The sequence below is a fragment of the Squalius cephalus genome (assembly GCF_949319135.1).
Source record: "Squalius cephalus genome assembly, chromosome: 17".
In the NCBI taxonomy this organism is placed as follows: Eukaryota; Metazoa; Chordata; class Actinopteri; order Cypriniformes; family Leuciscidae; genus Squalius; species Squalius cephalus.
The window spans coordinates 33,417,306-33,443,926 of record NC_137138.1 but is presented as its reverse complement, the minus strand read 5'-3'; the positions used below and the strand labels follow the sequence as shown (position 1 = coordinate 33,443,926).

The 26,621-nt window shown below is 37.1% G+C and overlaps 2 protein-coding genes and 1 long non-coding RNA gene across 16 annotated transcripts in view; 2 read left to right on the top strand and 1 right to left on the bottom strand.

Moving 5' to 3' along the window:
• cngk (cyclic nucleotide-gated potassium channel) overlaps window positions 1-712 on the bottom strand; it is a 151,016-nt gene extending 150,304 nt beyond the window's left edge. For 2 of the 3 annotated variants that reach the window (XM_079847067.1, XM_079847068.1), the window contains exons 1-2: window positions 642-712; window positions 253-378 (exon numbers count right to left, since the gene is read on the bottom strand). In XM_079847067.1, the coding sequence (XP_079703193.1) occupies window positions 253-378 (126 nt within the window). In that variant the 5' untranslated portion in view covers window positions 642-712. Of the gene's footprint in view, window positions 1-252; window positions 379-641 lie in introns of those variants that run through there. The other variant, XM_079847069.1, reaches the window with a different exon arrangement.
• On the top strand, window positions 299-26,197 carry p4ha2 (procollagen-proline, 2-oxoglutarate 4-dioxygenase (proline 4-hydroxylase), alpha polypeptide 2). Of its 12 annotated transcripts, none has more exons than XM_079847080.1 (17): window positions 3,612-3,773; window positions 4,575-4,757; window positions 6,104-6,195; window positions 8,247-8,343; window positions 8,441-8,592; window positions 11,346-11,483; window positions 12,226-12,465; window positions 13,440-13,639; window positions 14,594-14,770; window positions 15,822-15,892; window positions 20,355-20,454; window positions 20,929-20,982; window positions 23,153-23,212; window positions 23,293-23,358; window positions 23,704-23,772; window positions 25,515-25,611; window positions 25,818-26,197. In XM_079847080.1, exons 2-17 carry the CDS (start codon window positions 4,735-4,737, stop codon window positions 25,886-25,888), a joined length of 1,707 nt encoding a protein of 568 aa, XP_079703206.1. In that variant the 5' UTR covers window positions 3,612-3,773; window positions 4,575-4,734; the 3' UTR covers window positions 25,889-26,197. The 12 variants fall into 12 exon arrangements, with proteins under 12 accessions (XP_079703208.1, XP_079703204.1, XP_079703209.1 ...); XM_079847076.1 differs by having other exon boundaries at window positions 11,346-11,501; XM_079847082.1 differs by lacking the exons at window positions 3,612-3,773; window positions 4,575-4,757 and adding an exon at window positions 299-368 and having other exon boundaries at window positions 11,346-11,501.
• Window positions 9,566-10,474, top strand: LOC307144606. The gene is made up of 3 exons (XR_013818792.1): window positions 9,566-9,723; window positions 9,786-9,886; window positions 10,444-10,474. It is a non-coding gene; the product is annotated as an uncharacterized lncRNA (long non-coding RNA).
• Window positions 26,198-26,621: the final 424 nt, after the last annotated feature.

The following is a 26,621-nucleotide window of genomic DNA, read 5'->3' as shown; positions in this document are numbered from 1 at the left end:
TTAATTTACGTAACTTTTCTGTTTTATTTAACAATACAAATGATATGTTACACGTAGTAATATAACTCTGTTAATCCTGCAATAAAAATATATATTACTTACAGGTAAGTTAACCAATACTCTGCCATACCCAATTGACACCCCTGAGTAAACTAAGTTAATGTTATATGAAACATATTATTACCTTTTCACTACAACCTCCAAGAACTGACTCAAACTAACATACTATAAGGCCTGCTGAAAACACCTTACCTCATACAGAGTCACTGTTACTGTTGCCAGGCATGTAAACGAGATAAACGCGTCCCACACACGAACATTTCGCTGCTTTGGAGAATAAACAGACTCCTCATCCTCCAGCTCCTTGGGTTCGTCCATCTGTAACAAGATCTGAGCTTTAATCTCCGACACACCATAAGAGTAACTTACACTACACTAATGCAGATATCACTTTAGAGCAGTAAGAAGAGAAAAAGCGATCGCTGTCTATAAAAGTCGACAGTCAGTTCAGTTTTCTGATTCGTTACGAAATTCAAACCAAGTGACCACTTAAAACCTTTCCGAATCAAGTAAAACCCACATAAACGTATTTGAATATTACTGTTATGCTAAAATTAATTCATTTTATTAACTTTACTTACATTGTACGCTTGAAGGTCGTCGAGTCTTCACATTTCGATCGGTAGTTTCCGTTGAATCCGTTGGATGAACGTCAGCGCTTACGTCACACGACACGCGGGAGTGCGCCCGAAAAATGCAAAAATACATTTTACAAAATATATATTTTTATTATTTAGGATTTATTTATATAGAAAAATAGTGAGAGTGATGTTATACATTTGTTTTAAACGTTAAACATTACATATTTAAAACGTAATAATTGTAATTTATGTTGTAATCTACAAATAATTAAAATAATATCTGGAATATACTAATGCTAATTTTAAATAATTATTAATAATTCTAATTTATTTCTATAGCATCTTTCACAAATATTAGAGCAACTTTTTCTCCTGAAAATTTTCTTTGAAATTAACTTAAATACTACTGAATTTATTATCTTCAAGCCTGATCAACTAAAAATGTCAAGTTTTTCAAAGATTAGGGGTTTGACCATTACCCCCATTTTTTTTTTTCATGGCATCCACACCTACAGTAGGCTATATCCCATGAATCACCCCATAACATCTATATGTGCTCCTTTTCCCGAAGTAAAAATGACACAAAGAAAATATGAGGTGTATGAGAATTTATTTGAAACCTTACATTAACATACAGATTTATAAGAAGTACCAAAAAGTGTAAATAACAAAAAACAAATACAAACAATGGAAAATAAAAAAGAGACAAAAGAGGAACTGACAATGACACGTATAGTCAGATAGATCTCATAACATGAATGATAAATCATGGCATTTATGCTAATTTACACAGACTATTTAATGCTGTTCATGTACATGTATTTACACAAAAAATGCATAATGCAAATACATTTTAAAAACAACAACTCATATAAGGGTGAAGCTGCAATTTCATCACAAAATCATTGTTGATTATTTCTCCTGATGTTGTAATAGTGATCATTACTGTCGAATAATAGAAAGCTTCTGTGGTGGAAAAAAAGCATGTCATGTTCTGGCTACAGACGAAGCCAAAAGAACTGTTTACGAATGTATTAGAAAATCAAGACTTCACTTTGGTTAGTTTAGTAGCTGTCCTGCAGAGTGTAGATCCAACCAGCCCCAAAACACCGGCCTGGAATTTTCTAGTAATCCTGGAGACTTTGAGCTGATTCAGGTGTGTTTAATTATAGGGTTAGAGCTAAACTATAGCGCTATGTCAGCCAACACATGATTATACCTTCATTATAAATAAACATTACTTCCATATTACAAATGGGATCCTATTTGTAGACTTAACGGACACACGCACACAGCACAGCCATTGTAAAACCGAAATTGCATGAAGTGTGCCATTTGGGACAGGGCCCAAGAGTGTAGGCCCGTCCCAACTCACACTTAATTCATAGCTTTTTTTTTTTTTTTTTGCATAGTTAAATAAAACCTGTAGGTTTAGATATTTTTTGCCAATTTATTTTCTCAGATAAAAACCTAATCAAGTTTAATGTTTTGTTATTCCCTCATATTTAAAAATTGTAAGTATTTTCCTCATATTTTGATGGTTCAAACATCATTTAATCATCTTTAAAAACAAATATCCCCACCGGCATCACTTTTGGCCACTACTGTATATGAGAAGAGTAAATTTCAAATTAATAAAATGATACGTGCAGGCCTATCTTATTCTCATGCACACACACACACACACACACAAAGACATCTCCCCCGTCGACTGATTTTTAAATCCGTTTTATGTGCACTTTTGACTAACGACACAAACACTTTTTTGCCGATCAATTTCAAACGCAAAAAAATCACACAAAAAAAACAGTTCCCTCAATTTCAAAGTTCATCTCAATAGTTTTTTGGGGGAAATTATACACACACTCTTAAAATTAAAGTTTCGAAACGTCAAAGTACAGTCATGTTATCATAAATCGAAAAAAAAAAAAAAAAACATGAAATCCCATAGGAAAATATAGAGGGAGCGGCGAATTAGACTTCCGGGTTCTGAAGTCATATCCGCACCACTCTGTAGACTGAACACGTAATACGCATGCGCATGCCGTCACCGGTTTCACAGATTTGCGTTTTTGTAGTTTACACAGACACGATAACTGTATGGTTTCAAAAACTTGCACTTTGAATCCCATTTTCAAAGTTGAACGCCATTGTGTAAATGAACAGCCAAAAGGCATAAAAACGTTCAATTTTTAGTTGAAAACTGTTTTGTGTAAACGGCCCCTGATTGGCGGGGTGGAGTCCAACTATATGTTGATTTGATTGCACGTTGAAATCCACAAATACACAGGACGTCATTCACAAATTAATCCCAGTCAGAGTTGTGTTTGTGACATAAAAAACTATTCGTGAAGATGTTTTTATTGACAAATTTTTTTTTATTGAATTTAATACATTTTTGTAAACTCCTAAAGAATATTTTAGGATCATAATCTATTTATTTGAAATAAAGGAATGATTCTACCTCCATAGGTAATGTCACATAACATCAATCACTGCTGAATGATTCACCAGAGCCCCAAGTCAAAAAGAGAACGTGCAGTCCTGCATGAATCTTGTTTTACCGTAAACCACCGTATATACCCTGATCTTTTGTGTTGTGCGATCTCAGATGGTCGACTTTAGGGGTAGTAAACCCCAGTGCCTCGATTAAAACCCAGCAACCTGCATTTCATTTGGACATAACAGGATCAAAACAGTAAATTCTGCCCTTAAACGTTTTTCTCGTTCAAACTATCAAGGCTTTAAGGCGACGCAGAGACGAGTCAAGAAAAATGATTATCCTTCATCTGACTTTACACGTTATCTTTTGATGCCATTAGAGATTCGTTGACTTTTAATATTAAGATTAGTTGTAGTCAAGTATGGATCAGATGATAAAATGTTGTATTTCACGCCATCAAATGCTGTTTGCTAAATGTTTTTCCTGATATAGTGGATCGTCATGTAGTTCTGGAATGCGTGTGCGCGTTTATTAGAAGGATTGTGAGCGCGAGTGGAAAGTGTTGGGTCTTCTGTACGTGGCAGCGACCAAAAACACTGCAAACCCTCAGTCTGAAACAGTGGAGGGGTGTTTATAAAACTCTTTTACTGGGTCTGCCCCATCACACTTTACTTTCAACTGAAAACGAGGTAAGAGCTCATACATGTTTAATGGTTTTCATTTAACTCGATTGTTTGATTTGTAACAAATCTGCATGTCATGCAACAGCATGATAGTGACTTAAACCTCTAACAATATACCGTTTATATAACCCTTATTACATTGTTTTCTTATTCTAACGTTATCCGTTTTTTATTCAGAGTAGGCTATTGCAATCAGTTGCATGCACGTTTGAAAGTGCAGCTTATCAGTAGATGGTGAAATGTAAGATGGAAAGCGGTGTTTTAATTCATGTAACGTTAAACCCTAAATAAGTGTGGATACGTTAGCCTACTTAGTACTGCTTTATGTTTCTTTTCATTCCTTGAACACCTTAAATACAATGTTTTAGGTTGTATATGTGTAATATAATATAAATGTATAGTATAATATACTGTATTTATTTCACTTTTACTTTTCACTTATTGAACTCAAGGCTCACAGTTAGCTGATGTGATGAGTCTAATTAATATGAATAAATATTAATTTATAAGAGCTAACATCTGTGTCTGAATTCAGCTGAAGGTGTGAAATAATTGATAGTTTTTTTAAGTGATGGTAGATTTTTGCTGAAACTCAAGGCAAATCCTCATGGGATGGACAGGAAATTTTCTAGAAGATGTCGTCATCGCTCTTGTGCACTGACTTCAGAAACATTTGAGAGTTTAGAAGAAGTGTTTACTCTTAAAGTATAATTATTCTTTTTCTAACAGTACGCTAATATTATTTGCCTTGAGGCAAATTCTTTGGTGAACATTGGTTTATTCATCTGAATTCCTAACTCTGTTCAGATGGAGCATGCAGATCATCGGTAAAGTGGGAATTGTGTCCTATTATCGCGCATGGAAGAATCTTCAGCTTCGTCCAATGACCTGTCAGCATTCAGAACCCTTAAGAAGGACCATTAGCACAAACAAGAACGGCTAAAGAGTCAAACACAGCTGAGTTTGCATGACAGGGAGTTTACTTTTAAAGTAGGTGCGAAGGCAGAGTCAATCTGAACTCCAGATGTCTAAGAAGTCGATTCAATCTGACTGTGTGTTACTGTTTAATTAACTATTTGCCAAAGTGCTTGAGTCAAGTTAAGAGTTAGTTCCCCCAAAAATTAAAATGATCCCATAATTTACTCACCCTCAAGCCATCCTAGGTGTATATGACTTTCTTCTTTCAGCTAAACACAATCACAGTTATATTAAAAAAATATCCTGGCTCTTCCAAGCATTAAAATGGGAGTGTACCATACCTTAGATATTGATGCTCAAAAAAGCGCATCCATCCATCCTAAAAGTAATAGGAGGATAGGAGTTTTCTACATAATCTTCACACAGATTGTGTTGGAATTGGATTGTGACTTCCTGAATCTAAAAACGAATGGAATCGTGAGGTCTCTATGATGAACTTTTTTAAGATACTTGTGGATTCTCTCTGTGGTTTCCCTTTCGACTTTAACCAAGTTCACCCACGCCCAGTTAAACTGTTTCGCGCTGGCAGGTTTTATGCTTTGACTGTAATGACGGGTCATTAGCTAAAGGAGTTGGTCACATTTGTACCAAAAAGTTTGTTGTTTGTGACAGTATTTAATTCCACTTCTCAAAAACATAAAAAGTTGTATATTTATAATCCATTCAGTGGCTGTTATCTATATTACTGTACATCATATTTAAGTATTAAAATGGCCTCATGTTTGGTCCCTATATAATCCCTAGATATGATTCAGCAGGTTCCTTCTTCAATTCAGATCACCTGTGCCATCAGTTCTTATAAATGAACATGTTTAGAAACTTTTTGAGTCAGACATCACTCTGAATATATTGGTCTCAGATTTTATTTAATTTCTTACCTCTATGCAAGTTGAATTGGTTTCTGTATAAAAATATTGTTGTATAGTTGCTTAGTTACATGGCAAGTTTTCCAATCTACAGTACACAAGCACAATGTTCTATGTATCGTTTCTGGTCATGCTCTTTAAAAAAAAAATGTTTTATACTGTTCTTCTTCAAGAAAAACTCTGCAGCTGTTTCTTGACCCATTTGTGGTTAAGCACCAGAACTTTCTGCAGTCTATTCTCTGACTCGGCTTAGTATTTAATGTCTGCCCTCAACAGTAAAAAAAATACTTAACATGCATATGTGTAGACTTGCAAGTATATATATGTAGCCTTGGTGACTCCTTTCAAAAACAAACACTTTTGACCAGTATTGTGTATACATACATTTATTATTTTGACAACCTCAGCAATGTTCAGTTAAAGACTTTAAGTCTAATGGCGATATACAGTACATCTGCACATTTCTAAAATGTCTTTTTGGTTTTCTTGTAGGTTTTGCTTGAAGATGGCAACATTTCTGGGGCTAACGCTCTTGACTCTGCTCTTCTCTTCTCCCACACAAGCAGAAATCTTCACGTCAATCGGTAAATTTCTAAATAAAGTCATTCTATTTGCAATTGAACTTACAAAGACAACTGTTCCGTGAGTAAACCATTGGAAGGTTGATTTCCCCAAACCGTGGCAATACTGTGGCTTTGTAGTGCTATCACAATGCAGCTGTTTGTTTGAGCTTCTTGTCCACCCCAACACAGCTGCTTGTCTGCAAAGTGGCTTATGAGGGGAGTGTTTGGCAAACATTACTTTTGCAATTCCATTTGGTGATACTAATCTTGCAGAAATTACACACTGATTCTTTAATGATAAACATTTCAAGAAATATTTTCAATATGCTATAAAACATACTGGAAACTTCCTTATTAGTCTAGAAATGGCTTCTATTGAAACCAAGTTGCCAAAACAACTCATTTTCTTCTTGCCAAGCCAGTGACTAAATGGTCAACTTAACACTGCTCCTCTTAGTAGCATGTAAATCAACTGTTATTTAGGGCTGTAGCCCCTATTGTTTCTGTTATTCCGTTATTATTCCTCCGCAATGGGAGTCTATGGCAGCCCTATGAACCGTAAGTAGGAAAATTATGAAAATTGGCACAGTTGTAGTGATGGTAACCACTAGTAAAAAAATTCACATTTGAAACCGTTATAACTTTTGAAACCCTTTGATCTAGAAAATTTAAGCTTATTACACCTGATTCCTCTCATCATGCTGATCACATTCAACATCATACATTAAGACTCCGCCTATTACGGTAGTGGACATTTTGAAAAGTACAGTATTCCGTTTTTTCACTACTCATCCTTCAAAATTTGTCCCAATTGTCACGGAAATTGGCAGAAATTATCTTTAAAACGAGCCGCACAGAAATGAAATGACTGAATTGAATTTCAAAACCCACGGGTCATAAAAAAGTTATGATGTTGTGAACTTAACTAGGTCGACCCAAAATTGGTTCAGAGGCAGTATCTCAGGCAAACTTTGATCAATCAAAATGAATATTGGTATGCTTCTTTGGAACCATGATCTAGGAGGCCATGCCAAATTTGGGAACAGTGCCATTGCCACCCCGGTTATGAGATCTGATAAATGGCGATTTTTGCTAATAACTTTTTAACAGTTTGTCAGAAAATCTGTGCTCATTTCCCATATGGCGGAAAGTCCAAATTAGTACTTATATGCCAAGTTCATACAATACTTTTATTTGACTCTCTATTGAAACTATTGTTTTTTTCTTCTGTCATTTAAAAATGTTCATTCTCACCTTGAATCTCTCTTCCATATCAAAGCAAAAGGCTGTCATCTCTGAGACACATTAAGCTTACCGGTAGTTACAGAATTTCCAAACAAAAGCATGTTTAAATTGTTTAAACCATTTTTACTGGAACCATTTTACCAAAGTTCTTTCAAAGCATTTTTTAAGAACTTACAGATACAGATAGCAACATCAACATACAAAGAAACTTAAAAAAACAAAGTATTTTTTAGCTACTTCTTGAACCCATTGATCTCATCATGCTGATCACACTCAACATCTTACATTAAGAAGTATAAATACTTCGTAAGAATACAAAGTATAAATACTTTGGTTTTTAAAGTTACTTTTAAAGTTTTGAAACCAAAGTAGCCTATTTTTTAGTTACTTTTGTACCCCATGGGACCATTGGAAGGGCTTGGCCCCGTGATGGCTGCTTGCAGCTATATTTTAAATTATGATTATATACAGAAAGCAATCAAGGAATGCTTCTAATCAAGACTTTATCTGTTCTACACTTTCACCAAAATTCCCATTCAATGATGCTGTTTACACTGGACAATGCAATGGGAGTAGATGTAAATATAATGCAAGAATCAACCCTTTATATTATGTCTCGACAGCTGAAATATTAAAAAAAGTAAATCTTTTCCAAAGTGTTCCACACTTAATACATATTTCATGTGGTAATATATATCTCAGTCATGGCTGGCTTTGCTGAAGGATAGTAAAGCTTGATGGTAAATAAATGTGCCAAATCATGTGCCTTTTTGGTCTTGTGCTCTTTTTTTTTTCTTATGATACAATTTGTCCACCTCCTTTCATAGGCCAAATGACAGACCTGATATTTACAGAGAGAGAGCTTGTCAAATCCCTGAAAGAATACATTGAGGCGGAAGAGTTGAAACTTGAAGCTGTGAAGAGGTGAATCTTTAACTTAAATAATTTTTTATGTAATTTTGTATGACTTCACGTGAACCCATGACTCATTTGTGTGTTTATTTTTTTTGGTACTCATCAGCTGGGCTAATAAACTAGATCTGTTGACACATGCATCCACGTCGGACCCCGAAGGCTTCCTGGCTCACCCGGTGAACGCCTACAAGCTGATGAAGAGACTCAACACTGAGTGGTCGGAGTTAGAGAGCCTGGTGCTACAAGACCCATCAGATGGTACAGTCTATCCACTGTTTTCCTAAGCCCCATGATGCATGTGCAAATTATGGGAGTAACTTCTGTTAAACTGTGAACAGTCAGTGAAAGGTTTGCTCTATGAACACAATAATAAGCATTTTCAAATCCTGGGTATAATGAGATGACATTATTCTACTTACCCTTCAACCATTGAAAATTTAAAGGAAATTTAAAAGTGTAAAAGCATTAACAAATTACTACAACAGACCCCAAAAGCTTTATTATTTCCACAGCAATATTACGGACAGTTAAATATTACTGTGGTAACATTGTGTCTGCATCATGTAACACATTGCATTAATCAAAAATGTTCATTAACTTGAACATTGAGTGATAACATTATCGTAATTTTGACGGACATTAAATGTAGTACATGCTTTAGAAAGATTCCAGTAAACACTGCTAATATGGATTGAAAGTGAAAAAGGGAGGCGATTACATTTTAAAGCATCCGTGTGAAAACAAACCTGGAAAGAGACATGAGGATTTGGGGAGAAAAACAAAAGATTCTTAGTGGATTCCAGTGAATTATGGAATATATTGTGAATTAAATCGGGAGAGCACACCACAAATGCTCAGTATATGTTGTCCTTTTTCATAATCTTACTGCAGAATGCAAAGGAAAAAAAAGAGCAAATAATCAGGAAGAAAAGAATGCAGCGACTGAAAAGCTTTTCCACAGATATTCATGTCATGCCACGTCACATTAAAATACCAAACATTATGCTATTCTCTTGAAGTCTGAACATGAGAGCATAAGGAAATTTTTTCTCACAGCACTTGATATAATTAAACTTATCAATTTGATGGTGGATCCAGAAAGGTTCGAACAACAATCACGAGTGATGACTGGAGATTCACCCGCTGTAAAATGCGAAAGACTTCAGACTTCGGAGAAAAAAAGAGACTGCAACCGGCCCATGGGAAAACAAGGATAAATATCGGAAGGACATTAAATGTCACGCAATGCTGATGTTGTTAACATAAACAATTTGAGAATAAAGTAGAATTTGCATGGTATGACGTGATATGATAAGCGATCGTTAGATTTAATCGGCGCGATTTACTGCAATGCTTTTTTCCCCTTAGTTGGTCAGAACAAAAGTGGATGTTACTTGTTCAGACGGCATTTTCCGGTGAAAATTCTTATGTTGGTCATACTTCCCAAAAAGCAGAATCTGTGATTGCGAATGCCAGTATCCACACCGGCGGCGACTGACAGCTGCACGTTCTCCTCAAAACACTGGGTTCATCCGCGCTGTGCCGTGCCGAGGTAGCCTGGCAAGCCAGACCTACATCAAGATGTTAGGTCTGGCAACTCACCATAGACACGGCTCAATCCGAGGGGCGGGATAAACGGCTGTCTTTCAAATTCACTCTGCACGCAATAGGACAGCGCTTCAACCAACCAGAGCGTTTTCCCAACAGCGGAGCTAACGTTAGTTGATAGATTCAACTTTTGAAACTGGCCGGCAAAACTACGAACACATCTTCCTTTTTTAAGAATGACTTAAGTGCCGTTCTTTGCTCTTTTCTCAAAGAAAAACTTAACTCCAAGTCCTCCAGAGTCTCGGCCAAAGCCGATTCGAAAGACTGTTCTCCAGCAGCAGCCGCCATTCTTTGTTTTCAAGTAACGTAGCAGGGAACCATCGCAACTCTGTCGTCATTATGTTAAGCCCGCCCCGCCTACTCTATACACGATGTGATTGGCCTGACCCAATTTAGGTTTTTATAGCTCCAAATGTCAACGGAGAGTTGCTAGACTACCCTGGCTGCAAAATACATTTTGCTGCCGCTAGGGTGCGTCTAGATTTCTAGGCTAGTGCCGAGGCACAACCCACATAAAGTTGATAATTCCGCGAATAACTGCAATTGTAGATTTCAAACAGAGATGGTGACAAAGGAAAAACTACGGACTGCAGCTTTAACAAAATTCTTGACTTTGGCCATTGGGCTTCTCTGCACAGCTGCATGACGTGCACATTTGTGAAACTGTTAGCATCTCAGTTCACTCCGTTTAGCTCAGAAAAACACACAAGTTGTGAGAAACCAAGATTAACAAAAATGCAACATAAATACAACTCAAACTGCTAATCTGCAAGCATATAGTACACTTATTTACACTATATAGCACATCTCAACTGCCTGGTTGTTTGTGAATAGAGTCAGTCACTGCAGCTGCTCATGTATTTTCACTCTCACCCTAATGCGAACTTGTGTGAGCATGTGTTGCAACATGTTGACACGTGCAGTTCTTGAGAATGTTTCCACTTAAAATGAAATTCAAGGATAATGTACAGTCAGCCAGTCACAGGAAGTAACCCTGACAGGGAGATCAGGACTCCAACATGAAGCAGATTATTATGAAATACATACATACTCTTGAGTTAAAATCTCTTTGTAATGTGAGAAGATCGAGAGTAACTCTCGTGGCTTGCAGCCGAGAGACAAGAAACTACCACAACTGGAAAGAGCTGGAAATCAGTCAGTTATACAGTTAAACTCATTATTCAAAAATATTTGACCTCATAATACTGCCATTGGTGTACTGTACTTGATTCTCATTGGGCAAAGCACTGTGTCATTAAAAGTAATCAGTTTTTCATTCTTAAATTATTTTTTTTTCCTTCTTCAGCAAACACCAGATACTTTCAAGCCATGTCTAATAAAAAAAACAAAACCTTTTTTTTCTCTCTCTATCTTAATCTGTTAATGTCTCTTTCCCTCTGAAGGCTTCATATCAAACATGTCAGTGCACAGACAGTTTTTCCCTGATGAGGAGGATGAGAAGGGAGCAGCCAAAGCGCTCATGCGTCTGCAGGACACGTATAAACTGGACTCGGAGAGTTTCTCCAAAGGCAAACTGCCAGGTCAGAGGCAGCAAGCGGGTAACTCGCACTCTTGTTTCGAGATCTCTTTGTGTTCATTTTATACAGGGCTTGCGGTGATAAAACGCAACCCATCATTGCAACACTTTAAATGGGGAACAAATTTAAATACACCCTCACCATCAGTGCAATGGGTTTCTGAGACTTCAATAGCATCTTCATGAGAAGTTGAAGATATACATTTTTTTTTGTGAATGTATGTGCTTATTTCATAGTTTTTATTAGGGCACCAAGCACCTATTGTATCTGTTGGCCTTCTTCTTCTTCTTCTTCTTCTTCTTCTTCTTCCATTTCTTCTTCCGCTCTGGAAGTGTATGGCACCCCAAAGAACCGCTTGCGGGAAAGTTATGAAAATTGGCACACTGATAGAGGACAGTCTAAACTGTCATCATTGCAAATTTGGAGTCTCTAACTCAATCCCTCTATTTTAAATAGGAATTTTACCTTGTTTTGGTAATATGGCATTATATTTATCTATCAATACTAAGGATATTCTTTGTTTTGCTCCTTTCTTTTGAATAAGACACGTTCAACTGTGCGTCATTCTGTGCTGTCTGTGAACAAGCCAGAAGTTTTAGTATGTCAGTGAATAACCACTATCTATGTGCTTTATGGGAATTTTCCTGAAAAGATGATAAGCAAATGAGCCAGATTTCCAATATAAAGGTCCAATATCAAATCCTTATTAAGTCCTGTGATAAATGATGTGATGTTCTGTCCACAGGGGTGCGCTACAATGCTCTGTTGACGGTGGATGACTGCTTTGACATGGGGAAACTGGCCTACAGCGAGAGTGACTACTATCATTCAGTGCTGTGGATGCAGCAGGCGCTGAGACAGATGGACTCGGGAGAAGACGCCAAGACGCTCAAGGCTGATGTTTTAGATTATCTTAGTTACTCTGTCTATCAGATGGGGGATCTGCCACGAGCCATCGAACTCACCCGACGCTTGGTGGCCATTGGTAGGCCATTGTCTCTCTCTCTTGAAAGTGTTATCTCCAAATAAAAAGCACATTAAGAGAATTTTATAATGTAATTCATATCATATTATAAAACGGTTAGTTCCAGTCCTTGATTCTGATTGGTCAATAGCTGTTTTTTATTCACAATAAAACACGGCTATGAGTGCTTCACCCAACGGTTCTATGTATCACTACGCAACCACTCTTAGCAATGTAAACATATGTTTGTTCTCATTAATATTGTTCATTGAATCTTACAGAGTATTGTGAGAGATCGAGTGAGTTTGTGTACCTGCATTGACAGGAAATATAGCATTTTCCTTAAGTTCAGTCCTATATTCGTAATAGAAAATTCCGTTTGAATGTCCGCTGCGATATCTTGTCCTTTTAACAGTTAAGTGGTTTTCCCGTGGCCCAACATGCTAGTCATTTGTCAGTTGCGTCTTGCTTCTCTGTGTCCACAAGTTTCAGTGCTTTCGATATTAAAGTCTTCTCTACTGACGTCTGAAGACTGAAGTCTTTGCTGCCATCTAATGGCGTAATAATGTAACTTCTGTTTGCTGTTCACAGTCAGGGACTATTTTTTCCAGCGGAAGGAAGGCTTTTAGTGATAGTACTTCATGAAAGTTGCATTGTTCCATATTTTTTGGCATTGATATTTGTATTGTGTGGTAACCGTTTTATAAAAGCTATAAGGTACTTGAGACTAGTGATGTATCGTGAATAAGTCATGGCTGACTCCGCTTCGAGTCGTGCCTAACAACGCCCTTCAGCCGTGACTTATTCACGATACAGCACAGCCTCTCGTACCATTGCTTTGCTTACATATAATTAAATATTATATAGATTACAAGGAAAATAATCCTTAATACCAGATATGTTTTTTGGCTGTATTTCTTGCCTGCAATGCATAATTAAAAAGTAAACTAACCATCGTGATTCATGCGTGTCTTATGCTGTGTGTGTACGTGCAGATCCCAGCCACCAGAGGGCTGGAGGAAATCTGCGCTACTTCGAGCGTCTGCTGTCGAAGGAGCTGAGGGACATGGGTCGCAGCCAACAGCAGCTCGCGGACGAGAGGCCCATTCAGCTCGACACTTACAAGCGGCCCAAAGACTACCTGCCCGAGAGAGAGGTCTATGAGGCGCTGTGCAGGGGCGAGGGCGTCAAGCTGGTGAGCACTCATGCAGGAGGATTCGGGAAATCTGATTGCTGAATTATTTGCACTTAAAAAATTCACATTTTTGCTGTGTAGTATTGTGAATATATTAATATGTGGAGTGTAACGAACATGATGCACTGATTCAGATGATGCACTAGGTCACATGATGCACTGAGTCACATGATGTGGGGGGCACATGGCTTAAGAGAGTTGGAAGATGGCAGTTAGAGGGTAATGCTTCGTGCAGTGGGAAGAGTGGGAAGTTAATAAGTTAATCCCTGCATATCTCCAAAAAACCTGTGAGGTAAAAGGAACCTTGCATTGATTGCCTTGGGATTTATGGAAGGTTCCTTTTACCTCACAGGTTTTTTAGAGATATGCAGGGATTAATTTATTAATCCCTGCATATCCCTGCATGCTCCCCACATCATGTGACTCAGTGCATCATGTGACTTAGTGCATCATCTGAATCAGTGCATCATGTTCATTACAACACTACCCTTCAAATGTTTTGGATCAGTACCATTTTTTTAATGTTTTTGAGAAAATTCTCTCATGCTCTTATTATTACAAATTAAATATAACCGTTTTCTATTTTAATATAATTTAAAATGTAATTTATTCATTTGATCAAAGCTGAATTTTCAGCATCATTACTCCAGTCTTTTTGAGTGGTTTACTCTATATTTTCTGAAGAGACTTGATCGCTTTATATGATGAACAAGATGAACAAGTTGAACTTAGGCTTTTATTCACATAAATGTATTTTAACGTGTTTTTTTTTTCTTTTTCAGTGTTTTGCCATAGAATTCCATTTATCTAAATCTAATTTAAATCTTTTTGAATTTGTATGAACATTTTTTTGATGATTTAAAATCATCCTAAATAAGCTGTAGGTTCTTTTAAAATATCTCAAAATCCTAAAATGTCGGGAAGCTTTTTTATTTAATCTTAATTTCCCGACAGACTCTGAAGAGGCGTAGCAGACTGTTCTGCCGTTATCAGGACGGCAACAGGAACCCGCGTCTGTTGCTGAAGCCGATGAAGGAGGAGGATGAGTGGGACAGTCCTCACATCGTCCGCTTTCTGGAAGCCCTGTCTGATGAAGAGATCGAGAAGATCAAGGAGTTAGCCAAACCCAAGGTCAGTAGTAAACCAGTAGACCAGTTCAAAGGAATAGTTCTGGCTCAGTGTTGATAGGAATTCAAAAATGCACTAAAGAGAAATGTAAATAAATAGCAATCATTTATGTTTTAGTGAGTTGAACAAGATGCTGTAAAACAATAAAACTCTATGAAAACAGTTGATGAAATGAAAACTATTTACAAGCCTTTTGAGCCAAACAGATTTAATGTTCTATCTGTTGTTATTATCCATAAATATCACTTTATTTTGGTCAATAGAACATAGATGTAACTGCACCATTGTTCTCCTGTAATAAACCCACTAAGCTAAGAACATCATACAAAAAGCATTAGCTGATTTAATCCTGAACTTTACCCACTTATGTTATTTTCATTGTGGAGACAAGCTGAGAAAAGATGTGTTACAGTCACTATACTAAAAATAACGTCTCATAGACTTGCTGCATTGACAACATGATACTTTTTCAAGGCTTTTTACAGGTTTGCAGTTAAACAAGGCCATTTCTGTTTGCCAGGTTATGACATCTGAGAAAACATGTAAAGCTTAATCTTAAAAGGCTCACTTTTACTACTTACTTGTGTCATTTCAAATATGTATGCTGTTATTTTTTCTGTGCAAGAGAAAAATATAATTGTTAAAGAATCTTCAAACAGTTTTTAAATACAATAGCAGTTCATGGTGACCATGTCTGTCCAACTCCAAAAAAAATGAAATATTTTCTCCATTTTCTCTATACAAATAATTCGCTTACTAGTATTACATGTGACAGTCTATGTCTGAAAACTATGAATGCTAGGTTTGACTGAAATTAAGATTATCAGTGAACAACTACTGAAGTTTTGGTCTGTTCATCACACAGAGAATAAAATAAATATTACAAAACTGGTTTGGAATGACACAAGCGTGAGAAAGCAATGACAGCATTTTTATTTTTGGATGAACTATCCTTTTAAGTTTTGTAATCTAGTTCCCAGAGCTCAGTCTCTGTGAAATGTGAAGAAACTGAAATATTGTGCATGTTTGGCTAATAATGAGTTATTCTCTGTAGCTTGCGAGGGCCACAGTGAGAGATCCTAAAACCGGCGTTCTGACGGTTGCCCATTATAGAGTTTCCAAAAGGTGAGCACATCTCATATACATCAGATCATTTAATTGTGTTCATGTCTGGCTTTATTAGAAGAACATAAGGTGAGGTAATTAGGGCTGGGCGATATGATGCAAGAACTGTTAGCTGATTTTACCATACCATTTATATTACAATAGATAGAATAGATACAATTCTGCTATTAAGGCGAGAGGTGAATAGGGTACAGGTGAATAGGGTACAATTTTTAACTAGCAGATATCACCATGAAACTTTCCAAGTTGATTACCTACATTAAGATGATAAAAAAATGTATTACAAGTTCATGTATGTTCAAAATGTTTAAATATGCAAATTAGGCTATATCTAATTAAATATGCGCTAATTTGCATATATTTTAAAAAACGAAATCTGAGTATTGGATAAAGCCAGGTTAAAAATTATTTTTTCATTGTGTTCATATATTAGATGGGGAAAATTACAGAGGGATTTATGGATATCTACTTTTGTTATCCTGTAAATCAGAATATACTGTCAATAGCCTTCGCCATGTTTTTTGGAATAAAAGGTTATATAAATCAGGCTAGGAATAATATATTTACAAATCCCTCTGTAAATGTCTTCATAATATAACTAGGTACAAGACTGGAAAGTTTGGTGTATATCGGTGCTACTGATGTGGAGATTTCGGACTTGGAGTATGAGAGAAAGGTCATTTTGAGATAACGGGCTTTAAAGATTTATTATTATCCAATGAGATTGCGCATTCAGCCCTTTTACTTTCACGATTGGCTGCTGATAAAAAGGAAATGACCATATTTGGATCCGACAGCATTGTACAGGAGAGACAGAGCTTTCCAGCGGTGTGTGTGATGACAGGGAGCAGACAGAGATTGCGGAGCAGCGGGAGGATTTACAACGCCAACTTTTGTTGAATTTAGGAGAAATCTACAGACGCAAACAGACAAAGTGTAGTAAAATAAACACCTAAATGTGTATTTCGGGCTTTTTTTCACCACAAGTCTGAAAGAAGACATGTTATTGAAGACAAATATACAAAATCTCAAAATTGATCAGTAAAAAAAACCCCGATGTTTTTGCCTACCGTGTCTCGCCTTAAGTGTATTCTAACCTGGCCAAACTATAACCAGAAAACCGTTTTAGGCTTGTTTAATTAGCAGAGAATGGAAAAGAAGCATGAAGTAATGTGAAAATAAGAAGACATCTCCACAGCTGCGATTATCTTGAACAACAGTGCTCTTGCTCATGGTGATATTGCTGGTTTCTTCATTCAATTTCCAGCAAAATAACTAGATTATGATATATACTGTACCTGTACTGTCAGTGTTTCCCACAGGATTTAGTGAAACTGTGGTGGGTGGACCTCGGTCCTTCTAGGGGGGTTAGAAAATTGTGTACATTTTTTAGTTAAATTCATCAATATGGTGCAATTTTTGAGGGTTCAAAATTAAGAGCTCCAACCCATGTTCAGTGTGCAACTTGAACAAAGAAAAAGTCAGTGCATTGACTTGTACCTGAACTTTAAAGGGGGCTCAAACCTCTTTTTAGTTGTGATATAGTGGCTCAGTCTACATTTAACTACATAGTTATAATAATAATGTTGTTATAATATTATTCCAATCACAGTAATAGCCATATATTGTAAAACAAATCCACTGAAAAATAAATGAAACTTTCATAATTAAGTTTTGTCCTAATTTCTATACATGCAAGAGATAAACACTTGAGCTTTTATTTTGAAGGAAACTGCAGACGAGCTTTTATTTTGGCAAAAATCTCATTACAAATCTAGTGAAATGCTGTAATTGTCAACTATGCAAATGTAAAAAAAATAATCGTAGCTGGGTTCCCAAATGCACGCTAAACTCAGCACATGCACAGATGAGTTCACTGCATTCATTCACTGTGAACTGAGACATGGAGCTGATCACGTGCTGATCGTGTGAGCGAAGAGGACACAAAGCCTTATAGTGCTTTCGGTTTTAGTTAGTTTGACAGCAATGGTGAAAAACACGACATTAAAGACCTTTTATGTTATTATGAGAAGTTTAAATGTATTTTCGGGCCGGCAGAGTCTGGATAATGAATGGGAAGCAGAGCATATGAGCGGAGTGGAGCGGTGAGAATCTCAGCTCATCGCTCACGGAACTGATCACCCCTCCGCTCCTCTGCTCAAAGCTACATCAGGCCACTCCGCTCATTATCGCTCAGCGCTCAACGCAGTAGGGCTGTAATCAACCAAAGAAAATCTTGGTCGACTAAAGTCCTGAAATTTTCGACAAAAAATCGACTAAAAATGACGTTAGGGAAAAAAAACGTTAAATTAATTAGCTGCGCACTGTGCGCAGTACTTGGTAGCCTTGTTGTCCGCCTAAATCAGGGGTGGGGAACGTTGATCCTGGAGGGCCATTGTCCTGCAGAGTTTAGCTCCAACCCTGAATAAAACATTTGGCTGCCTGCAACTTCAGTAATCCTGAAGACATTGATTAGCTTCAGGTGTGTTTGATTAGGGTTGGAGCTAAACTCTGCAGGACAATGGCCCTCCAGGATCAACGTTCCCCACCCCTGGCCTAAATGAATTATAAATAAACATAAAAAACTAGTAGGCTATTTGCAGTATATTAAATCGTTTTTGACCTAATTATTTTGCACTGAAATGAGTCTGACACACGAGTCTGTCGGCTCTGACAGCGTTGCATCATGTGCACCTGCGCAATATCAGATCAGAGCCTATGATTTCCGAAAATATTACTATGTTGTCAACTAGTGATATCATCATCACAAGAACTTTTGAGGAATATGGAACATAATTTAGACAATTGTTTTTGTCATATGTATTATAATAACTGACAGACACTATCATTTTATTGCAGCTCGCACAGAGCGAGGCTGAACATAGGAGCTCAGCTTCGCGGCTGAGACACGAATAGACTATTAACTTAAAGCTTTTACTCTTAAACACAAAAGGCACGTCCACTATAATAAAAAAAAGAAGGTTTATTAAACAAACCAGATCAAGTAATAATATTCAGCAAACCTTCTAGTAGCCTACTTTCTTCAATCTTTCTCTCTTCTCCTGTGTGTTGGGCTAATCCAAAAGAAGTGAAAACAAGCGGGGTGTTTTGAAGACAGACTGTTACCTGTGAAACAGGGGTGCTCTGAAAACACCCCCATTAGCAATTAGTGCTTTCCACCTGATGAAATGAACGCGGCAAAACGAATGAAATGAACGCGGCAAAAAATCGACCAATCAGAATTTTGGTCGAGCAAGAACGTATCGACCAAATAATCGACTAATCAACTGCGAGATTACAGCCCTACAACGCAGTTTGCTTCGCGCTCCACTAAAATCGCCCCCCCGCTCGCTCCATGTATATCACTTTTAGCTTAGACCACAGCCTTACCTCCTAAAGAACTAATGAGCAACAACAACATTTTTCAAATAGAAATGTTTTATTTCAAATTACAAATTAGGCCTATGTAAGAAGGAATAGCCTACACAAAATGTTCTGTAAAATTAAACGAATAAATGGGCCTAATAATATAAATAAAACATTTTAAAAGTAAATTAACTATAAGGCCAGAATTTTGATAAGTGGACTTTTGCGCAACGCACACGATTAAAATTTAAATAGGCTTATATCCATTGTACACACAAACTGCTGTAAAATTAAACGAATAAATGGGCCTAATAATTTAAATATTATTACGGACGACACAAATTAAATAAAACGAACCATTAGGTCTACTTGAATGACAAAACTAATTTGTTTGAATATTACGCTATATTTAATTTACACTTTGTTACAAGTTACCGTATTCAATTTGCTAACCTTTTGCTTTCTTTCCAGCGTGTTCACGTAGCTCACGGTCATGTTTTCGAGAGATGTGTCTTTTTAGATTCCAAAATGAATCTTTACTGACTGAAACGATGTCTCCACATTCGTTTTCTTGTAGGCTACCACATTATCATTGTTAGTTGGTTTTATATTAATAGTACACCTGTATGACTTCTCATTTTCCTTTTTGAACTCCATTATTGAGCCGAGTTTTGACTGAAAATAGTATACTGTTGATGACTGTGCAAGACAGATGGATTCTGGGTCAGGCCTCAGACTCGTGGTGTGAGCGGAGCGAAATTGGAGCGGGAAATAGGGCGACGCTCCGTCCTTTTAAAAATGCCGCTCTGCGCTCTGTCCAACATCCGCTCGCTCCCACTCCACTCCGCTCACATGCTCTGATGGGAAGCACTGAAATCTATTTGTGGCGTTCAGTGTTGATATTGTGGCTAATAAATCAGTGTATGTGAAACCCTGACTGTGATATAACAAAAACTCTTCTGTTATTTGTCATAGTGCTCACCCCCAGGCGTTACATTAATGAGTGTGCTTGTTTGTATTGAGATACAGACGTTTAACAGAATTTTGTCTATTAGCGGTTTTGTCATTATTGTATTCTGTTCTGGTGTGTCTACAGCGCGTGGCTAGAAGGAGAAGATGATCCAGTGATCGCGCGGGTCAATCAGAGAATAGAGGACATCACTGGATTAACTGTGGACACTGCAGAACTGCTACAGGTGATTCATCAGAAACACTCCACAAAATGTCTCTTCTCCAATGACTTCAGGCTCACACCAGTGTAATGTAGAATAGGTGCCCTTGAGTAATATTAGCTAACATGTACTTGCTATATAATTCGGGTTGGGGTTTTGTTTAGGGTTAGTTGCTTGTAATTATTCATAATTTACTGATAATACTATAGTATGTAAGATGTGTAACAGGGACACTGCAAAATAAAGAGTTTCAGAATAAAAAACTTGAAACAATAAAATTGTACAATTATGTACACAATATTTCTCAATGAACAGTTTTAATTAGTATACAGGTATTTAAACAAAAATTGAAACGGATGTTTTGGGAATGATGCATTGCATTGTGGTAAATGGTACGCTAGTGCAAGGCACGTGATATGTTGTTTGCTTATGTGATAATTAATCGTCTCTGTTCTGATTCGATAACAGAATCTTCTTATGAATTCTGTTGCATCTTAGGTTGCTAACTATGGCGTTGGAGGTCAATATGAACCACATTATGATTTCTCAAGGGTAAGAACTGCATTTCTTTCAATTATGTGGCATGATATTTCACACCAAAACAATCATGGGCATGTGCATGAAGAAATATTAGTAAAAAAATGTCTCTGACAATAAAGGAATTCTATATTTCTATTTTAATTAAAATTTTTACTGTCAATTGACACACAACATCCATGTCTCATTTATATCCATAATTTATCCATAGAACATTTGTTTAGGCCCTTTCCAATCTTGGTTGGGAGAAGTAACATTTCATTAGAAATAAATAAAGAATGAACAAACAGTTCATTAACAGTTGAGCCCAAGCCTCCGTTACTAATTCTAAAACGTCATTTTAAACTAGTAACGAAGGAACGTTGAGTCGCTTCATTGAAGCTTAATGTTGGATTATGTAGAGAACAGTATTATGGTATTATGAGAGAGATCGACTAAACGAGTGTATTACCTGCATCTGATACAGCATTCATTCTTCAGGTCGATGTCCATAATATTATATTCATTATAAAATATGAGTTTGAAGGTCCGCTGAGGAAAGCGATATCTTTGTCTTTGGCAGCACTTAAACAGCTTCCTTGTATACAACCAGTCACTCTTTTCCGCCATCTAATGGTTTAATAATGTAACTTTCTCTGAAGTCCATCTCACGATCACTAACGGACCCTTTCTCAATACTAAACACGGCATATTAATTATATAAAATAATATTTATTGAACAACAATATTTAAATTAACAACAATCGGCATTATAAAAGACAATAGCAGATACACACAGGCAAAAAAATCAGTCAAACGTACAAAAGCAGAATCTGCTACAGGATTTAAGTTAAATAGACTAAATAAGAAGTTATGAAACTTAATTTTCCCCTTAACCCAAATTGATTTGCTCTGGAACATGTAATAGATTAATAAGACCAAAAGATTACTTGATATTCCAGAAATGAATTATATTTCATGTTTAACCACTATCTACATATATAAGAGCCAGTGGCTAATTCCCGGAGGACTGGCCGAGATGAAGCTGTTCTCTGAGCGCTGAACGCCTGGAGCTCGCATCTGCAAATGCGTCTCAACAGACTGTAAAATAGGCGCTGTGTTTATATACAGTATGAGTCACATATTTGTGGTCTAAATAACTACATTCTTGCCTAAAAAACTCTTAAAACTACATTTCATGACACAACAACAGTAGTGTTTATAACAAATATGGCAGATTCGACATGATAGTTGCCTCAAGCGGAGTGATACAAACGATGAACCGGTTGCAGTGCTGATACTCGCACGGCTGGAAAAGGCTCTCATCCAATCAGATTCGAGAACCAGAACGGTTGTATAAATTACAATAAATAACAGAAGTGTAGTAAATGCATATAAAATTTGATATAAAGTAATTGCCACCCAATGCCCTACGACTTCCAAGTGCTACTATTTTATTTACGATATAAAAAAACCCCAGAAGATCCGCTTTTCCAACAACCAAGGTTCTCCAACTAAAAACATTTAAAAGTTTACTGTCAACAGCAGCATGACAAATAAAGTGACTACAACAACACAGCTTAACAACAAAATGGCAGAACGAAATAAAGTTTCTTAAAGAAATAAAGCTCAACAGAATAGCTTCAGTCTGACACACACACACACACACACTTCAGTGAGCAGTTGTGATAGAGCGGCAGTAAACAGTGATCCGCGTCTTCCCCGGATAATAACTCACTGCTTTATACTGTCACACAGTGGACTTAGAAAGAAAAAGATCATTTTTAGCCTAGGACATGGTACATTTAATTAAATTTTAGAATTATTATTTACATGTAAGTATTTGTTTATGTGGGGGTATAGTGTGTCACTTGATGGCAAAAAAAAGTGCTGTTGAAATAGAAGCTTGTATATAGTTTATTGCTGGTGGTAATACGTTTCCTGATACTTTTATTGATTGATTGAAAACTTGATTGATTGATTGAACTTGAATGCATTAGTGTTTTTGATTTTGACACTAGAGCTAAAGTATTTTCCTATTGTTTTATATTGAGTACATGTTTGAGAATTGATTTGACACCCAACACTCAGTTTTTTTGTTGTTGTGAGCATAAGCATATGAAGAGTACCGTAAGTTGCCTCCGAGGCAGAGGTATTCCCCTGCTGCACTTCAGTCTGGTTTAAAAGTTACACACGTCTGTTGCAGCGTCCTTTTGACAGCAACCTCAAGGTTGATGGAAATAGACTTGCCACCTTTCTGAACTACGTAAGTACATGTGTGTGCGCTCGGAGACGAGCGCTTCTTGCCTCTCTGCCTGTCTTTACTCTAAAATTTTATCTTCATAGAAAGATGAACCTGATGCTTTCAAATCATTAGGCACTGGAAATCGTGTGGCTACTTTTTTAAATTATGTAAGTATGTGTATCTTGTGGTGCCTGGTCCCAGAGCTCATGTGTTATATGATTACTCTTGACTTGGCATCAGGTCTTGTGTCATCGGTTACTGTGGATCCACATGAACACACACACACAACACCAGTGGATCTCAGCCAGGGACACAAAACAAGCATTCAAATAATTCCAACATATACACATTTTTGATATTTCTTGGTTACACTTAATTGCAATGTCCCACTTTAGACATTCTTCTAAAACATAAGTAACCTGTCAACTAACTCTCATTAGAGTATATTAGAGTACATTAGAGTAGTTTTTTTTAAATGAAATGTTGATGTTAATGATCTTTCTACGTTACAGATGAGTGATGTTCAGGCAGGTGGAGCCACGGTTTTTCCGGATTTTGGTGCTGCTATCTGGCCTAGAAAGGTACGGACACTAAACCTTAAATAAAACATGTTTGAAATCATTACGTCAATGATGATGGTACTGCCTTATTCATATTCCAACTGAATAAAGACACTGATTAAGAAAACAGGAACTAACCAATTTTTTGGGGGGGCTATTCAAAGAAACACGCCGACTTTTTGGGACTTTAGCTTATTCCCCGTATCCCCCAGAGTTAGGTAAGTCCATACATACCGTTCTCATCTCCGTGCGTGCCGTAACTCTGTCTGACGCACCCACCGCTAGCCTAGCTTAGCACAAACACTGGAGGTAAATGGCTCCAGCTAGCATACTGCTTCCAATAAGTGACAAAATAACGCCAATATTTTCCTATTTACATGTTGTGATTTGTATAGTCACAGTGTGTACAAATAACAAGGTCACATGAGACACAGCCATCTTCTAACTGTACACACACTGGGAACTATATTCTCAGAAGGCGAAGCACTGCTACTTGGGCGGAGTGATTTACTCCAACTTTGAGCTAACTCTCTGTAAATAGGAAAATGTTGGCGTTATTTTGTCACTTATTGGGAGCGGTATGCTAGCTGGAGCCGTTTACCTCCAGTCTTTGTGCTAAGCTAGGCTAGCGGTGGGTGCGTCAGACAGAGTTACGGCACGCACGGAGATGAGAAGGGTATGTATGGACTTATCTAACTCTGGGGGATACGGTGAATAAGCTAAAGTCCCAAAAAGTCAGCGTGTTCCTTTAACATTTCATTGGTGAATAACAATGTCCGCTTTCCCGAACTGTCACCTTTCCCTTGTGTCAGTTTCAAAATCTACCAAAAGCCTTGCCAATCAATGTCTAATAAATATTTTGTGATAATTTTTTTAAAAGAATTTTAAGTAAATATAGGTTGGTTTAATTGGTTACACTTTATTTTAAGGTGTCCTTGTTACAGTGTATTGATACATTTAAGTACTGAGTAATAATAATAATAATGAACTACATGTACTTACTATAGGGTTAGGATTAGGGGTTGGTTTAGGGTTAGTTGCATGTAATTTTGCATAATTTAAAGTTATAACTATTACTAAAGTAACTAGTAACAAGGAAACTAAAATAAAGTGTTACCGTTTAATTTCATATATTGGAAACATATCGGCCAATTGGATCTGACATCAGCTTGTAGTGTTTTACATTTGACAGATGCAGCGTTTAAACCATAGACTGTAAAGAAATATGGACGTAGTGTGTGTGACGTCGACCGTAGTGTTTCTGAAGAGCGTTTTTGAAGCCCAAAGTGGGCGGAGCCGGCCGTCGCCATCTTGGCAGCGCGAAAATCCCTGATAACCGAAAATGGGCAAAAAGGCAGGATTAGCTGAGGTGACGTGATGCTAACTGACAAACGGCTAGTAGTGACATCAGCGGCAATCCACCTGTCACTCAAGTGGCCACGCCCTTAATTATGCTGAACTTTAAGGCTTAATATAATTTAAACGGATGAGTTATAAAAAAATCCACCCCCCTCACAGTCGTCATGAAGGGCAAAATTAGCTATATAGACCAAAACCACTTTTTGCAACAGGCTGTAAACATGTTTTTTTCCTGCTGCAAAGTTGGGCATTTTAACATGGGGGTTTATGGGATTGGCTCTCTTCTGCAGCCGGTCTCTAGTGGCCAGTCGATGAACTGCAGGTTAAGTCACTTCAGTGTTGGTTTCAAGAGAAAGACTGGAAGGTTAGCGCTTGGTTTGACTCCTATCCTCCTCTTTCTGTAGGGAACAGCGGTGTTCTGGTACAACCTCTTTAAAAGTGGAGAAGGAGACTACAGAACGAGACACGCAGCCTGTCCTGTTCTAGTCGGCAGTAAATGGGGTAAGTGGACTAAATACAGACTCGGCGACCAAATGCCGGCAATGCTCATTAATGGTTGCTGTTCAATTACTTTTTAATTGCAAAAATCATGTTCTTTTTTTTTAATGTTCATTTTTACTGTAATTAAACAAATTTTTATCTAACAAGGCATGAAAAGTAGGTTGTTTTAAAGCCATCAAATATCAATTTGCATTTACATTTGGCAGTTTCAAACAAATGGATCCACGAGAGAGGTCAAGAGTTCAGACGACCATGTGGCCTGACTGAAGTGGACTGATCCAGCGACGCAGTCAGCGTTCGAGCTCGGCTCTACCGTCAAACACAGACACAATCACACACTCCAGAACATGCATCAGATCCAGTCAGGACTCACTGCTATGAGACATGAGCAGGGCTTCATCAGGCAATCTGTCTGTTAGGGATTTCTCTTTTATCTCCTTTTCCCATTGCTTAAACTTTCTTGGCAGATTCAACTGGAGGATCACGTCAGTGAACTCTCATTGTGTTCATGTAATGCATAAATTATTGTTCTTCAGTGTTAATTTTGTATTATTTTGCAATAAAAATATCTAAATTTGAAGTTATGCTTCTTTGTCTGCAACACTTTTCCTTTTTTTATGGAAATTTTCCACAGACATGATTTTAATACTGTACAAACTGTATATTTTATCCCTTAATTCTACCCCTAAACACAACCCTCACAGAAAACTTTCTGCATTTTTATTTAATAACACACACACACAGAAACAAATGTATACGGCTCGAGCACTGTTCATATATTTATTTTTTATTGTGACATTGTGTTCAGTACATTATTATAGTCTTTAGAATTCAAGTGAAGATAAACCAGGAATAATGATAAGATTATGACATTTTGAAACGACTCGCCTCAAGCATAAGCAACCTCTGTTTCTCTATTAGATTTGATTTTGTAATGTTTTTACTGTAAACACTCCTGCTGGTTGTGACCACAGCTCTCTTTCAACATGAAGGCCTCACTGTCTAAGTAT